At 42.1% G+C, this 17,345-nt stretch overlaps 1 protein-coding gene across 1 annotated transcript in view; it reads right to left on the reverse strand.

Annotated features, from left to right (window-relative positions):
- col7a1 (collagen, type VII, alpha 1) overlaps positions 1-17,345 on the reverse strand; it is a gene marked incomplete at its 3' end in the record, with an annotated part of 98,424 nt that overhangs the window by 63,202 nt on the left and 17,877 nt on the right. The window contains exons 25-56 of the mRNA XM_079578439.1: positions 16,874-17,000; positions 16,533-16,676; positions 16,263-16,426; positions 16,147-16,188; positions 15,785-15,811; positions 15,658-15,702; positions 15,141-15,260; positions 14,986-15,057; positions 14,878-14,913; positions 14,735-14,788; positions 14,584-14,658; positions 14,272-14,385; positions 13,007-13,033; positions 12,843-12,896; positions 11,750-11,821; positions 11,594-11,653; positions 11,034-11,069; positions 10,907-10,951; positions 9,108-9,143; positions 8,984-9,028; positions 8,546-8,581; positions 8,383-8,418; positions 8,220-8,252; positions 7,195-7,257; positions 7,055-7,114; positions 6,559-6,594; positions 6,227-6,307; positions 2,980-3,015; positions 2,793-2,837; positions 1,421-1,492; positions 1,273-1,317; positions 1,158-1,193 (exon numbers count right to left, since the gene is read on the reverse strand). Coding sequence (XP_079434565.1) covers positions 1,158-1,193; positions 1,273-1,317; positions 1,421-1,492; positions 2,793-2,837; positions 2,980-3,015; positions 6,227-6,307; positions 6,559-6,594; positions 7,055-7,114; positions 7,195-7,257; positions 8,220-8,252; positions 8,383-8,418; positions 8,546-8,581; positions 8,984-9,028; positions 9,108-9,143; positions 10,907-10,951; positions 11,034-11,069; positions 11,594-11,653; positions 11,750-11,821; positions 12,843-12,896; positions 13,007-13,033; positions 14,272-14,385; positions 14,584-14,658; positions 14,735-14,788; positions 14,878-14,913; positions 14,986-15,057; positions 15,141-15,260; positions 15,658-15,702; positions 15,785-15,811; positions 16,147-16,188; positions 16,263-16,426; positions 16,533-16,676; positions 16,874-17,000 — 1,974 coding nt within the window. The remainder of the gene's footprint in view (positions 1-1,157; positions 1,194-1,272; positions 1,318-1,420; positions 1,493-2,792; positions 2,838-2,979; positions 3,016-6,226; positions 6,308-6,558; positions 6,595-7,054; positions 7,115-7,194; positions 7,258-8,219; positions 8,253-8,382; positions 8,419-8,545; positions 8,582-8,983; positions 9,029-9,107; positions 9,144-10,906; positions 10,952-11,033; positions 11,070-11,593; positions 11,654-11,749; positions 11,822-12,842; positions 12,897-13,006; positions 13,034-14,271; positions 14,386-14,583; positions 14,659-14,734; positions 14,789-14,877; positions 14,914-14,985; positions 15,058-15,140; positions 15,261-15,657; positions 15,703-15,784; positions 15,812-16,146; positions 16,189-16,262; positions 16,427-16,532; positions 16,677-16,873; positions 17,001-17,345) is intronic.

Raw genomic sequence — 17,345 nt, forward strand, 5'->3', positions numbered from 1 at the left:
TTTAACTATAGCTATACACACGATCTACGTAATCTCCCCAGTATTTAAACACATATCCAGCCCGTACGTCCGAATAAAGGACGATTATTTGTGCCAGTGGACAATGGTTATTCCAGGTTAGCCCCGTTAGCTTGTTACAATCGCCTACAGCTCATTGTTGATAAAAAAGTCCGAAATAAACCACAAATGCGTCAAGCCCGGCTCAGTGTGTGATCATCTGAAAGGCTGCTTTATATAGTTCCCGGCTTTATTGATGTTATTAGTGCATAATACTTGTTTTCACCAGATCTATGCATGCTAGCGGGGCGAGCGGTTAGCAGCTCGGCTACGGACTTATTTTTTGACATGTCTGATGTTCTCACGTTGAAAACACAGACACGATGAAGTTGTATTGGGCAGAGAGATAATCAGAGGCCGTCAGTGCTTATGAAATGGCTGCTTTTGACCATAGTCTCCCAGGGACAGCTCACAGACACCGGGGGCAGCGGTTAGCTGGACACTGTGTACAGCGGAGCAGTGTGTGTGAGTGTCCGCTGAAGGCAGGCGGGAGGTACGAGCTCCAAATGTAGGGAGTCGGAACAGTCAAAGTTTGCATCATACAATATCAGCTACAGAATTGTATTCCTTTTTTAGAAAAAGACGAAGCAAGGAGCAAACGAACAAAAACGCTACGGCAGACAGAGCCGGAATTTGCGAAGTCGAATGTTACCCATGATGCAACGCAAAATTCAGTCGCTCCCCCGCTCATCAGATGAAATTTTGTGAGAGCAGAACGGCCAAATTGCCTGACTCTGCATTCTAAGGCCTAGGACTGGCACAAACAATCCACTTCATAGTACTTTATAGACTTACAGTACTAAGAAGGGCTAACATACTTGTATGGTGACAGCGAACAGTCATCCACAGTGAGATAGTGGCCGCTTATGTTAAAGATAAGGCCTGCACAGCGACTCAAAGGTATTTTTCTGTATCACAATATCTGTAGAGCAAAATTCTATATGTAGTGTGCATTAACAAGATAGCAGCATTTTATCAGACAAGAGATGCAGTTTTATAGTTGTATCCCTTAATCTGGGCTGCCACAGAGAACTATATTCTATGTTTAATCTTCTTTTAACAATAGTAAGGGGTTGCATCGACCACACTACAAAACATACCAGTTTTCCAGGGGGTCCGGCAGGTCCTACGAGTCCCTTGAAAAATAAATAAAAAGAGTGTAAATCATTTCAGAGCAGTGCCATCAATAGAAGAGGACCGCGGAGAGGCACTGACCTGCTCTCCCTTCTCTCCTCTGGGCCCCGCGGCTCCCGGACTGCCCTAAGATCGAACACAGGTCGATAAGATGCTCAGCCGCTTCAGTGAAAAAGCACACCACGATATTGAAGTTCTGTCTGAGCGATGAAACATGAAAGTGTATTACGTTTCGACCCTGCTCCCCGGGGTCTCCGGCATCGCCCTTCTCCCCGGGACGCCCTGGTTGTCCGGCCAGACCCTAAAGATCAACATATATGTGGAGTCAGGCGAGTGGCAGAGCAAACAAGTTGTTTCGACTTCAAAATGTGTGTTACTACGACTCAAAGTACAAAAACTGCTGCTATGAATACTGCTCAATAGAGAAAGATTTCTGGGGCATTCCATAATGAGAAGCCAATGGAGGTTTTCAAATGTAAAATACATCATATTTGAACACTGGAACAAAGCTGTTCCGTGGCTCTTTTCTACATTTTGTTTTTTAATATTGGTTAATGTCAATCTATAATCTTTGTTGACTTGTCCCAGCTTTGTCCCAAACTTCTATTTCATAACATCCAATCCCGAACAATAGAAAACCACTACAGTGAGAAACTACTCACTCCAGACAGAACAATTAGGCCAATTATCAAGGTGAGCAGATTTTAAAGTGAACAAATTGAAGCTGACTCTTTACTATTAGAGATTGGCATCAGTATAATGTCCTAGTTTGGAAGCCAAAAAACCTGAGGATGGTCTTAGGATGAGAAGCCAAACATTTATTAAAAAACAACTCTGTACAGATGACTTAAACTATCAATTTATAAAATGAAGACTTGACATTTCTAAGATTTGTCTGTACTAATCGAGTTAATTACAGGGTCTGTAATTAATTCATCGTAATTAATCACATTTCAAAGAGTCCTCAGCGTCTGTATCGTCCATCACTGTTGTGAGCAGATGTGAGCAGATGTGGCTCGTCAGATCTCCGGGCGTACCAGAGACGCAATAGAAAGGTTCTGGCTCGGGGATTTTGGAAAATGCGTTTAATTGCGAGAAAAATGTTAGCGCGTTAAAGGTGCATTATGCAACTTTTTATGTGAAAAAAAAAAAAAGTAGATATTTGTGCATATTTGACCTTGTAGTGATGCAGCGGCTGTGTGCGTGGTCAGTATGGAGCCATTACTTTACATTACAGTGGTCTCTAGGACGCTCCAGGATTCACTGTTTGGAAGGTTTTCACTGCTGACGGAGCCTCTCACCAGAAAACCTAAAAAAAAAGTGATCCTGGAGCGTTGTAGAGACCACCGTGATTGAAAGCAAAGGCGCCATGCTGACCACTCATACAGCCACTGGGTCACTACAAGGTTAAAACAGCATAAACATCAACTTTTTTTCCCACATAAAAAGTTGCCCATAATGCACCTTTAAAATCTTTGTAATTAATGAATCAAAATGAACTCGTCAAAGTCACCTGCCCTTGTCTGCACAATAAACACGGATCAAAAAATCTATTTGCTTTAATTGCACGTGCTCTTTGAACTAAGATGAACTTGACTTACCCTCAGGCCTCTCTCTCCGGTTTTCCCCGGCAGCCCGGACTCCCCCTGTCAAAAAAAAACAAATCAAGCCCAGCGCACACATTTTTTGTTTTGCTCAATGTCAACAAAGAACAGCACTCGAGGTTTCAGCAAAAATCCAATCGACTCCATCAAGAAACAATATAGGAAAAAGCGCAGTAATACTAACAGGGATGCCGTCGTCGCCCTTCTCTGCCTTTTCCCCCTGAAACACACACAATATAAATGATTTACTCGCTCCAACGGAGACAATCATAGAGGTGCATGAAATGTCAACATTACTATATCAACCCAGCAGCACTGACAAGAATACAGGCGGAGTCGAGCCAAAGGCAGAAGACACAATTTTACCTTTTAGGGCCCACTAGAATGAGAAGCATGTAGAGAAGAGAAGAGAGAGTCTATAGAAATAAATCGATGAGAAATAGATGTTATGATATACAATTTAGTAGGATTTCCACGTGTATATCCAGGGATGTTAGATTTGTTTTGGGGACCATGCAAACGTTTGTGCTGGAGACTCCCATTCGACAAACTAGAATGGTGTCATTCCTAATCCCAATTAAAGGGGACATATCATGGAAAATGGCCTTTTTTAGAGATTATAATCATGTTTTCACATTGAATCATGTCTTGTCCTGAACCAGTCATTTCCTTCATTCACTCAACGTGTTCTTTCTCACAAAGCAGCAGAAAAAGCTGAAATTGTGTTCTCTGAGTTTGAGCCATTTGATCCATCCTTCAACCAGTGACTCAGAGAGAACAAATGCAAGGTCCACATAGAAATACCCCACGTGACCAAAAAGATTAATAACAGTCACCACCCACTCTACAATATCTACAGCCCTCATTCTGGAAAAGTCGGGCATCTCAGTGATTCAGTTGAGTAAGTGGATTAGTAACTGGACTCGTAACAATGATGTCATTTGACTGAGATGTCTCGTTAACCTTGTCTGTTACTCCCACAACATACAGTATTTCCCCAGAGTAGTACATGATCTAGATAGGATTTTATGTGGAGGTCGACCGATATATCTGCCGGCCGATACATCAGACCGATGTTTGGCGATTTTACAATATTGGCTATCGGCCGATCTAGCGCTGATAAAAGCTGATACCTCTGAGACTCTTTGTGCTTTGGAAAGAGCGACATCAGTTTCACTAAGTCTCAGTCAATATGCTCAATGTCATTTTGAAGCACAGAACCTGGAGAATTCAATCGCTGAGTTAGATTTATCCTCGGCATAAATCTAACTTATCCTCCGCATAAATCTAACTTATCCTCCGCATAAATCTAACTTATCCTCCGCATAAATCTAACTTATCCTCTGCATAAATCTAACTTATCCTCCGCATAAATCTAACTTATCCTCCGCATAAATCTAACTTATCCTCCGCATAAATCTAACTTATCCTCCGCATAAATCTAACTTATCCTCTGCATAAATCTAACTTATCCTCTGCATAAATCTAACTTATCCTCCGCATAAATCTAACTTATCCTCCGCATAAATCTAACTTATCCTCCGCATAAATCTAACTTATCCTCTGCATAAATCTAACTTATCCTCTGCATAAATCTAACTTATCCTCCGCATAAATCTAACTTATCCTCCGCATAAATCTAACTTATCCTCCGCATAAATCTAACTTATCCTCCGCATAAATCTAACTTATCCTCTGCATAAATCTAACTTATCCTCTGCATAAATCTAACTTATCCTCCGCATAAATCTAACTTATCCTCTGCATAAATCTAACTTATCCTCTGCATAAATCTAACTTATCCTCTGCATAAATCTAACTTATCCTCCACATAAATCTAACTTATCCTCCGCATAAATCTAACTTATCCTCCGCATAAATGTAACTTATCCTCCACATAAATCTAACTGGGCAGCACGGTAGCGCAGTGGTCAGCGCCTCCGCTTCACAACTAGAAGGTCCCGGGTTCAATTCCCACCAGGACGGGGCCTTTCTGTGTGGAGTTTGCATGTTCTCCCCGTGTCTGTGTAGGTTTCCTCCGGGTACTCCGGTTTCCCCTACCACTAAAAACATGTGCAATAGGTGAATCCTCCAGCCAGGTGATTCTGACCATCAGCCTGGCTCCACATCATGGAGATGGGTCCCCGGGCGCGGCACGGCCGTCGACCACTGCTCCTTATGGTTTCCCCCAGTGGCATCGATGGATGGGTTAAATGCAGAAGACAAATTTCCCTACGGGGACAATAAAGTATTAGCCTGGCTAACACCAGACTAAAATCACAAGTGATATTTAGTCTGGGGACCACCAATTCATTTTCTCGTAGGAGAGGTGTGGTTTACGATCGTCCATAGTATAGTCCTTTATTGGGCGATACGAAAAAAAAAAAAAAGTCTATCATGCGTCTGCACGTAACCATGGCCAATCGTATCATTGTATGAGATGACGTATGACGTACCCGCTGTAAACTTTTGAGCTAAACTATTTAGAACAAGGTCTAAAGCTTGATCGAAAAATACCATCGTGTCTGCTGCTGTCATGTTAGATCCGTAAATAAACTATTTTTTTTATCCGTAAATAATTTACAAGCTTCCATATATCAAATAGCTCGTCATCGTCTTGCCGTCCCTCCTCGCTCTGTGATTGGTTCCCAAATCCATGCGAAAATTTGGGCCATGGTCCCCAGACTGTTGTGCAGTTGGAAATGACTCGAGCGCACACAGCAGCATGGAGTTAGCCAGGTTAATAAAGTATACAAACAAACAAACAAACTTGCATTTTTGATCGGCACGCAAATTGCCGTATGCTAATGCTAATGGCTAACGGCAAATAATCAAAGCAGGGGCAGAAACTATGATTGAATCACCTCAAGTAATAAAATCAAATTGGTCACTGCGGGAGTGGCCAAGGATTTGTTTTTGACAGGATTATAGACCAGACATTTGGAAAAATCGGGCCAAAATATCGGTCGAAAATATCAGTTGTGCATATCGGCATCGGACAATAGAAATCCCAAAAAATGTTCACCAGCCTTAGAAAAACCCACATCAATCGACCTCTCATATAATGTTTTTTTTTTATTCGTTTTTTTATCTCACGAATATTGAAATATATATTGAATAATCTTATAAATTATACAATTTGTCTCCTACACGTATTATGTCATATTTATATCTAGGTCCTTCTCCCATGTTCACACCATTCAAACAAGTCATAACTGAATAACTCATGCGCTACTCACTAAAGGTACTGCTCATTAAGTTTTCCATAAGGGCATAAACATCAACAGAGAGGTGTCCAAGTCTACAAACCATATTTATACATGATATGTCCACTTTGAATATATAAATGAACTTCCGATGTCAGCGGCCCTCGGTGTGTGGGGAATAAGATGTGTGGAAATAAAGAGGAAAGTTCGTTATGATCATCTCACTGGTTTTCCCGGGAGTCCGGCCTTTCCGGGGATCCCTGGTTTGCCCCCGTCTCCTTTCTCTCCGGCTTCACCAGGTTCGCCCTGAAAATGAGTCATCAGCAAAGAGAGCGTGAACAAACCCTTTTTAATTCTATCTTGGGCGCCAGCTTACAGAGATGACGCAGGGAACCGTTGGCAGCAGGATCTGGCAACGTTGTATGCAAGGTGCCTTTCCTGTTCGCTTCTCTGATATACTGTATATATATATATATATATATATATACCTTTTACAGAAAATTGCACTACCCATGCATTCCTGGTTGGATAATTAAAGTGTAGAAAGACCTGCTTACCTTTTCCCCTGGTTTCCCGCTGATTCCGGGAGGTCCCTGAAAGAGACACGATGATGTTTAATGTATGTGGGCGCGGAGCAGGTTTTGGACATGTCTTCTGCAGACAGGTGACACAGGGAAATGTCTCATGAATAAAACACGGTGCGGCTGGTGTCTGTAGGGTGACACGGCCGCTGAGAGCAGAGGGTTTTTAGGAGCCGAGTCGACAGGACAAAAACACAGTCACTTAAAATGTATTCAACGCATCTACAATAAATAATGGAAGACATCAAGCAATACCACACGTTTTTTTGTTTCATAATGGAATCGGTTCTTTAAAATAGCGTTCACGAAATAGCGGGATAGAAACCAAATGTAAATGAGTGTATCACATCCTCATTTTGATACGTTTATCCCCTTGGTTGATTCATTATGTTACTTTAATGACGAGAATGTCCATTTGCTGCTGTTGGAATCTTGTAGGAATCTTGTTCTGTCTATCTGTTGGCAAACTTACTCGCGCTCCGGGCTCTCCTTTGCCTCCTCCGCCTCCTGCTCCTCCTGATCCAGGCTCCCCCTAAAAAACGAAAATAGTGAACATGTACAATAATATGAAAATACCATAATCACCATTATAAAACCAGCACAGATACACACCTTCAGTCCAGGTTCTCCTGTCTCTCCCTTCACACCGTCCAGACCAGGCAGCCCTCGGACCCCCTGCAACAGAGGAAATCATGGCAACACCCATGTTGAAACACGACTTCAATAAGAGTTTAAACTTGCACAAAGCCTTGAAAGAGGAGGTATTATGCTTTTTCCAGGTATCAAAATCACTTTCTGACTGTAAAATGCCATATTGATCTGAAACAGCTGAAACACAGCTTGGCAAGAGATCGAGAGCTGAGCATTTCCTGGATATTTGGGACCTCATGAGGTGCAGTTTGGGACCTGCAGTGCTAAGAATAGCCACTGGTGAAGGTCCAAAGACTACTCAAAGATGTGTTTGCTGCTCGAAACACAGCTCCAAGTATGTTTTTGACAAGTGAACAACACTGTAACTTGTTAATGAGCTCAAAAAGTCGATTTTGCATAATACCTCCCTTTAACCTCTTAACCCCCGCCTTAACCAAGTGCATTTTCTCCAGTTCAGCTTTACCCAAATCCATAAGGTTACAGCCTATAGGCCAGTCTCATTTGAAAGCTAAGACCTACAAAACTCATCTCAATGTACCATTTTCCTCGCCTTGTCACTTTTTTGACATTTTTTTCCATCGCATTTTTGTTAGGTTATCCTCACACATTTTTGTTGCTCTTTTGTTGCTTTTTGGTCACCTTTTCATCGCTTTTCTGTTGCTCTTTGTGGCCTTTTTGTTTCATTTTCATCCTCGTTTTCATCTCATTTTTGTTGCTATTTTGACGCTTTTTTCGAGAAGCTTTTAGATTTGAGTAAAGCCAAACTGGAGAAAATGTACTTCGTTCAGGTGGAGCTTAAGAGGTAAATAAATAATTATTTTGTTGTGAAACTACTTCAAATGCTTTGTCTTCCACTCTTACTTCAACAACTTCAAGTAACTGAGTATCTGTTCTATACAATGCCTTTAGATACTCATTATTATACTTCATTATTCATATGTTACACATACGCTAGAACCTGTAGATAACCCATTGTTACTCCTCACCTGTTCTCCTTTCTTTCCAGACAAACCTGGAATCTGCAAGATTGAAATAAAGCAAAAATCACATCATCGTCACGGTCATTCAGCGCTTACGAAAATCAAGGCTGCACAGATGAACCATTTTAAACATGTTCCTTATAATTGCTTTTTGCGTTGGTGAACTCACGCCTCTGCCTGGCTCCCCCGGTGCACCATCATTTCCCTGTACGCACAAAGACATTTCAGTTTTTCATTTCAGCCCAAGGTTCGGCGGCTTTATGAGGCGTTTGCAGACGACATCACGTCCCTGTTTCTCTCTGAATGAATGCACTTAATTTAATGCATCTCACCTTTTCTCCAGGTGGTCCACTCAGCCCCGGTAAGCCCTGAGAACAAATGAGAAGATTCCTTTGTGAGTCACAGAGGCACTGAATCAGTTTTTTTTTTTTTTTTTTTTTTTTTTTTTTAATTAGGACAGGAACAGTCATTAAATAGAAGTGGCTAATACAGTATTTAGTGAGTACAATTTCCTTTGCAAACAAAATATCCTGCCTGTCTGCATGGGGTGTTAGAAAGTATGAAGCCTGCTGTAGTTTAGACCTTGAGAAACATGTTTCACAATGTGTCTGACTCTTCTGTGTTCAGTTGTTTGTTTCATTCTTCTCCTGAATGTGAAGGCTCCTGGCTATGTTTGAAATGTACACAGTGAACACGACCTGGCTATTAGAACATAAATCGCAGAACTAACTGCAAACGCAACAATGTAATGATCATTATTATTCACTCACTCTTAAGCCCTGTGTTCCAGCAAGGCCTGGCTTGCCGGGAAGCCCCTGAAATCACAATATATTATCAGAATAAGAAAAACAACAGAATAAGCACTGCTGCTGTGACACCAAGGGCTGGACTCACCCTCTCCCCAGTCTCTCCAGCTGGACCTCGCTCCCCCTGAAAAGGCAGATAACTGTTTTCATTCTGATGTAAAATAGAAACGCTGACGTTGTGTGATGTTATTTACCATGTTTTAACATTACTTGGTGTAACTTGAACCGTAAATGTAAAACCGACAAAGGGTTAAAAGCTGTTATGGATCCCACTCCATAACCAGCGCTATATCCACACATACAGCCATACATGTATCGGTCTGGCAACCTCAATCACGATCATTGAAAAATATAGACTTATTGATGCTTGTAATTATTGTTGAAGCAGATGAACCCACCCCATGTATTTTGATATTTTATGACAAACAATCAATTTAGCTGAATTGAATTTTGCAAAAGGCCAAACTGAGCGACACCAGGAAAACATTGCACTGGAGCAGGGGTGTCACACTCATTTTGGGTCGCGGGCCGAAATTCAGCTCCCACGGCGGATCGCGGGCCACATATAATAGAGAACATTTTTTCAATGGTGGTAAGCTGTTATTGAAGCCACAGCCGCCCTGGGGCAGACTGTCCATTTACCACGTGGCTATATAATGTGTTGTTCATATCCTGAGCTCTTATTATGTCAGTGCCCTCTGCTGGACACTTGTGGAACTCTTTCCTTTTTTAAATGTAATGCCCCCTAATGAGCATTCTGGTTGTTCTTTAAAAATGTATAACGCTGCACAGGAATGGGCTAGAGACAGACTGTTTTTTTTTATGTACTCTGGAATTTATGCTCTACAGGGCAGGGGCCGGATTAATTGGGCCATATGTTTGACACCCCTGAGCTAGAGGTTCAAACTCCAAAAAACATAGTAATAAATAACAATAATAAGATGTTTTTATAGCCAAGTTTGAGTGAAAAAAATGATCTCCATTGTGTAATTGGATGTACAATATCCCTCTCTCCCGTTGACTTTTCTGTCAGCGTAGTATTTACTCTCACGGACAATGAATGAGTAAAAAACGTAACACGCTACGACACCTGCAGTGGCGCTTATGGCCTCTAGGGGCATGAGTTACTTAGTTCTGCTTTAAGGCACAAACTATCTACAGAATTGAGGGAAAAAAAGACATCAAATATTTAAACATGAGGTTAAAGGTTTTGACCCATCTTCAATCCTTCAAAGCTGCTCACCATCTCCAGATCTTGAACTAAGGTTGGGATTTCGGTGCCTTTATTGTCATTTTATAACTGTACAACGAAGTTTGTCCTCTGCATTTGACCCATCCTTCAATGGAGCAGTGGGAAGCCACGTGCAGGATCAGAATCACCTGGCTGGAGGATTCATACGCATGAGAGAAATATGCAAACTCCACAGAAAGGCCACCGTGCCGGCCGGGTTTAAGAGTATCCAGTTGGAGGAATGTTCTATAGTGCATGTTTTGGGTTGATGGGCCATACAGGAGAACAGGAATACTCTACACAGGGAGGGTTGTACGGTAAGAGCACAGATCACTGAGCCACTAAACTCAGCTCAACAGACTCAAGGACAAAACCAACATGTGCAGATTATGTTATGAATGCTTTTTCTGTCCATTGCAGTTTTTCCCAGTCGACTCAACAAACCTTGCTCGTCAGTGTGAAGCGATACACTCAATGGCTTCATCCTATATTCTACACTGTTTGCACCATCCATATTTAAAGATGTCTCAATATAGCGCGTCGTGTCTGACCCTGAGTGTTGAACAATACTGAGATTGTAAAACATCTTTGAGACCCGGGAAAAGATAGCACTTCTGGACCCAACTGTCTCAAGTTCCTTGTCCTCATTGACTCACCCTGTCCCCCTCTGTCCCAGGCTCTCCTGGCTGCCCTCGGTCCCCCTGTGAGCAGAGGACACTGGGGTTATTGCTTCATTCAAAATACATCTACAGATGCTCCCTGTGCATTTGAAATCACTTTTACCTTGCTGCCAATATCCCCTTTTGGACCGCGCAGACCCTGCAAGATAAAAACATCATCAAAATGTAAGGCTCCTCGACTCAAAAGTTTCTGTTTTCAAAGTTTGTGGACAAAGATAGGAGATTTAAGTTTGTGTTGTTTGGCTTTGTATCTGTAATATGCTCGAAAAGAAAACAGGACAAAACAACTTAAGTTCTCTTTTGGAGTAAACTCCAAAGAGAAGAACAGATTATTATTTCTGTGTTTTGTACCAAAGTTCAAACCTTAGTTTAGCTTTGCAAATGATGCGCTTTTCATCCAATTTTTTATTTCTTTAACAACTTGATGTATGATTTTTCACCTACTAAACTTCCCTCGCCTTATATCATCAAAGTCTACAGCTTTTTACTTAATATGCTAATGACCGGCATATGTAGCTCTTAACTCAACACATTTATGACTGTGGGTTTTTCTAACTTGTCTGAATTGCACAAAAATATTTTTACATTACATTGGCAATCGTACAGTCAGTGGCCCCTGCTATACTATGATAGAGATACTATGTGTGTATATATGGCACTCACTCTGTCCCCTGGGTTTCCTTGTCCGCCTGGAGGTCCGGGTAGTCCAGCCCCCACCTCCCCCTAAAAAAGCATCCATACAGCAGTTTTTCACAGATAAGAAATTGTATACAGTATATATGCTGCTTCCTCTAAGTCATATGACAAATCTATCCGTACCTTGTCTCCTTTAGAGCCCGGGGACCCTGCTTGTCCCTTAGCGCCCACCGACCCTGGAAGTCCTGGAGTGCCCTGATAAGATAAAATAAATATATAATGCTATCCGCTACTGCCGATACCTGTTCATTTTAAAAACACACCTTTCGCTAAAACAAACCCTGAATATGGACATGCTGTATGTCAGTCTGAAGCTCAGAACCTTGAGAATCGCAGAGCTAGTTTCAACCCCCACAGGCATATTTTTGATCGCAGCTGGCAACAAATACCCAAGGATGTTTACCAAAGTCCAACAGCCCTTACAATAAAGAATGGAACAATATTTTTCCATTTGTTTATTAATAGATATAATTGATATGTAACATTTGCAAGCAAAGATAAGACTTTATTGATCTCACAATGGAGAAAAGAGGACCATTCACTTTTTTCCCTCACAGCAGCCACTTTTAAGAAAGACTCTTGGTTAATATCGGATCCGATACTGAAAACCCCAGTATCAGCATCGGAAGCAAAAAAAGCTGGATCGGTGCATCTCTAAGAATGAGTGAATATGAAAAGTGTCCTGTGGGGATGGACAGAGGCCTTAGATTTCAAAGGTGGCGCTACACTATAGGCTGTAAGCTCCAGTCAAGCTATTTAGATTTGGGAACTGGAAAAAATTTGCTTGGTTAAGGCGGGAGTTAAAGGGGCTAGGTGCAAGTTGGCCACCTTATACTCACTACTGCCACCTCAGGTCATACGTGTAACTGCTCATGCATGACGGCACTTCAGACCCAAATTAACACCTTTTTAAGTGACAGTGCAGGATTTTAGAGGCAGTTGTGGTGAATAGGTCTGGGCTGAACATGTAGGGGGAGGAAAATAAATAATTTTAACATTTTTTAACTCTGTATAGTCCTTTTAAGAGGTTAACCAATAATATCAACTACAATGAAACCAATGTTTGTATTTTCTATTTTAAATTTTGCGAAAAGTGACGCAGTATCGCTTTAAAGAAACATCGACCCATTTTAATCTGTGTTTTAATACATTGTTGTTGCATTGTTGTTTCGCCCCACTCCCCTTCCCCATCCCTGATTGATTGACAGAGTCTTACCGAGGAGCCCTTGTCGCCCTTGATGGCCGCACCGCTGCCGCCTCCTGGAGGCCCCTGTCAGAGAGAGCAGGGAGGGAGAGCGGGATAGAGAGATAGCAGACTCGGATCATGATTCCCACACTACGCCCGGGACTTTTCTGAAAAGACAAGAGCGTGTGACTCACCCTTTCTCCGGCGCTGCCCTTGTCCCCCTGTACAAATCGAAAGAGGAGGAAAAACGTTTTGATAGCACAGATAAAATGAATCAGGATTTCTTCCAATTGAGACTGGTCTACTATACAATTAGTCAGTTCTCATACACTCCCTCAATTCTGTGTCTTTTAAAAACACATGGGCATCAATATATATTTCAAAGATCCACGGGACAGATTGGATCAACGCTCATCTCCAAACAACGGATGCTGATTTATAATAACGAAATGGTGATTCAGGAGTAACCATAGAAACCAGCTTCAAAGAAGGTCCCAAAGGATAAAAAAATATTTAATTCCAAAACACTTTTTTTTTTCTTTTAACCAAAAACTAAAAACTACAATGATGATGACGACGCTGGAAATATAAAAGTGCATTTTGAGAAACACAGTGAAACCATGAATAATAAAGATGACTTTAAAGATGAGGGGTTCAATGGCTGAAGGTGCAGCGCATGCTACAATGTGAACGGCTCAACACTGCCACCTTGTGTTTGAGTGTGCAAATTACGCTTTGAAATTCAGTGCACTTTGCTACATGTGCTCTGATGTCAAGGTCATTGTGGAGCAAAATCAACTGTTTCATGTGCAGCTCAACTAATCAGAGCGTATGTCACAGTACTGTTATCTTTCAAAAATGTGTATAAAGCTGTACTAATCATCAGTGGAGTATCAAACAAAGACAAAACAACACAACCATTCTTTGCAAACTTGGTGGGTCATCTGATGAGCAAAAGCACAAAATAGTGAGATAACTGTTGTCGATTTCACCCACCACTTAGTCACAATGGTAATGTATTTAACCTCTTAGCTTCTTAACCTTCACCTGAACCAAGCACATTTTCTACCATTTGTCATTACCCAAATCTAAAAGCTTCTTGAAAAAAAAGAGTCAAAATGGCAACAAAAACGAGGACGGAAGCACAACAAAAAACATTAAAAAAGCAACAAAGAAGCGACAAAATAATGATAAAACAGCAATGGAAAAATTGGCAAAAATGTGCCAAAAAGCCACAAAAGGCGATGGAAAAAGTGGTAACAACGCAAGGAAAATGATCAGCTTAGATCAGTTTTGTTGGTCTTAGCTTTCAAATGAGACGTTACACTGGCCTATAGCTCTCCAGTCAAGAAACATTTTAGATTTGGGTGAGGCCGAACTGCTTGGTTATGATGGAGGTTAATCTGTGACTTTTTTTTTTATTGCGAGAACATGAAATTGTAAACATTAGAAGGAGAACCTTGATGGACAGTCCGGGTGTGCCTGGTAACCCGGGACGACCGTCCTGTCCTCGCGTCCCCGGGGCTCCAGTCGCTCCTTTGGCCCCGTCGGATCCGGGACGGCCTGGAGTTCCCTTTGCGTGAAACACAAACATGAAAGATTTTTAGTGGGAAATGTTATTACAAAAAAAGGAAACCAAATAGTTTGCAAACATTCTGTAACATTGGGCAAGGACAAATGGACATGCTAAAAATGTGAAATGTGAAAACTTGCTATTAGATTTAGATCATTCGACCTCCTTTCAGGTGTTCTTTCAGGCGCAGGTTCTTACTGATATTCCTGGGAGGCCCGGTTCCCCTTTTCTTCCTGGCAAACCTCCACCGGACACAGTTGATCCTGGTTCACCCTAAAATGTCAACAAAGTCTCAAAATGACTGGATACTCTCCAAAAAAAAGGGCACACAACTTATACGGCTTCTCACCCTCTCTCCTTTGACACCCATTGGCCCAGCTTGACCAGGCAAACCGGCTTCACCCTTCAAAAAAAATGAGAAGACTCCATTGATATCAAGTTTGTCAGTCCAGCAGCAAAAGGAAACAACCACAAAGGAAGGGTAAAACTCACTGGAGACCCTCTGACGCCTGGAAGACCCTGAGAACCCTAAAGAGACCAACAAACGCTTTACATGGATTCAGCTCAGACTCACTGCCCTGTAAAACCACCAATACTCACTGGGACACCCGCATTTCCTGGAGAGCCTGTTCGCCCTGGTAACCCGGAGCTGCCATCGATTCCAGGAAATCCCTGAAAGAACAAGAAAAATGGCCCGTTGTCCCAAAACACCTGCACATAGTAACCTCCTCCATCACTACAGGACTTGCACTCACCCGCTCCCCCTTCTCCCCCTTGACTCCAGGTGAGGGTCCAAAGGGCTGGCTGGGGCCTGGTGGACCAGGGCGACCTTCCGGACCCCTGAGGCCGTCTCTCCCGGGTAAACCGTCCCGACCCTAGAACATCAAGGCAACAGTGGTTTTAATTATCGGGTTGTTCAGTCGATAACAACCGCGGGAGATCGTTAACTTTTAATTAACCAGAAGGTATTGCTGTCAGGATCATCCATACAGGGAAAACTTGACCTTTCAAGTAGCAGCAGGTCTACATCAAGATCAAATCAGGACTAAAGCGGGTCAAACTAGGTTCTAATTTCCATTTCCATTATGTTATTCTATTGTATTTTGTTTTTATTGTATGGCTAATTACATTTTACTGAACACGTACTCATAATGCAGGCTATGCACATAAAACATCACTCATATTACTCACTGGTAGCATTATGGTTCCACGCATTGCTTAAGATATCTTATAGTACAAAATGATCAAACAAAATGGACATGAGTGACTCACAGGCTCCCCCTTGCGTCCCTCCACACCATCTCTGCCTCTCTCGCCCTGAAAAGACCAACAGGATTCAACTTTGTCTGGAAATGTAAAGATGCTCAATAGTTCATTTCTATAAAGGAAAATGTTGTACCTTCTCCCCACGCTCTCCCCTGTCGCCCTAGAGACAATTCGCAAATACGTTACACATCAGATCGGACTTCAGACAAACACGTAACATCGAATTGTTTGGTGCATTAGTATTTATAACCATTTGATCACCAGATTATGGTATGAAAAAGTTCACATAATAGGGAAACATAAATCAAACAAAGCATTAATAATTTAAGGGAGACTTTAAATCTGGGCTGCCCAATTAAGCACAAATCAAACACACACTTTAAATGATAGATTATAGATATTCGCCCAAAATTACGCAACTCTAAAAAGGTAAAGTAAGAATCTATAGCTCTGCCTGTGACTCCACTAATTCCTTCTGTTTGTTCAGTGTCTCACCCTCGGGCAGTGGACTGCACACCGGTCAGTCCCTGGGATCACCTAAGAACAAAAAGACTTGAATATTAAATGAAAAGTGCTTTAAACAGATAACCTGTGCCGTTTTGCTGACTTACTTCCGGTATGCGTGCGATGTCACAGAGCAGGTCGGACAGTTGGGTGTGGAGCGAGTCCAGTTGCGAAGCGTCCGTGGCGTAGAGGATGTTCTGCGCGTCAGTGACCGCTCTGCGCAGCTCCTCTGTGTCGGCCTGGTTCACCCCCACCGCCAACACTGTCACTCCTGATGGAAACATGTCATGATTGTACATATTAATCCCACTGTGTGCCACATCGTATGGTATGATCACACATGTACAAAGAAACAATGAACCCAATTGAGTCTTAACCTGTGGCTCTGAGGTAGTTGGCAGCCAGGCTGAGGTTGTCTTCGGATCTGCGGTCCGCAATGATCACTACAGCTCCTGGAACCTCTGGTCTGCGTCCCGCCGAGGGGGCCAGGAGGTACTGGGTGGTGAAGTTCACTGCCTGGCCTGAAGAGGGAGACATACTGCTATGAACAACACAAGAGTTTACAAGACAAGTACTATGTCCAGAGATTTCTAGATATTTTGTTGACCATCTCCTTCCCCTTTGATTTGTCTTTAGGTTGCCCCCCGTCTCTCTATTTTATGTGGGATGATGTGGAATATGATTCATGTTTAAAAAAAGAAATTAATAGTCTACACACCCATATTATTCCCTGGGCCCTCGTCAAAGGGAGTGGACTGGATCTCCTGCAGCAGAGTGTCCGATCTGCTGTGGCGGTTCAGCGAGAACCAGATCTTAGGCCTGTACCCGTAAACTACTACTCCCATCTGATACATATGGAAACAATAAAGTGGCACATGTTAACTTACGGTAAATAAGTAGCATCTTCAAACACATTTTATGCCTCATTCTGAGTTGTGGCCATTATTGGTATTTTATGTACCTGACCAATCCAACAAAAATGTTCCAAACACACTAGCCTGTGGTTCTATACAAATTAAACCGACGAAACAGTCACATACGGTAACAATAAAGCGCTCCATTCCCAGAACACTTAAAGAGTCTAACATTTTTCTCACTCCAGAAAATATATGACATGTAAATAACACCTTAACAAAATGAAATAGTAAAATAACATGGCCGAATATGTTTTGCTGAATGTCATGTGGAAA

Source organism: Gobius niger (assembly GCF_951799975.1).
Source record: "Gobius niger genome assembly, chromosome: 20".
Lineage (NCBI taxonomy): Eukaryota > Metazoa > Chordata > Actinopteri > Gobiiformes > Gobiidae > Gobius > Gobius niger.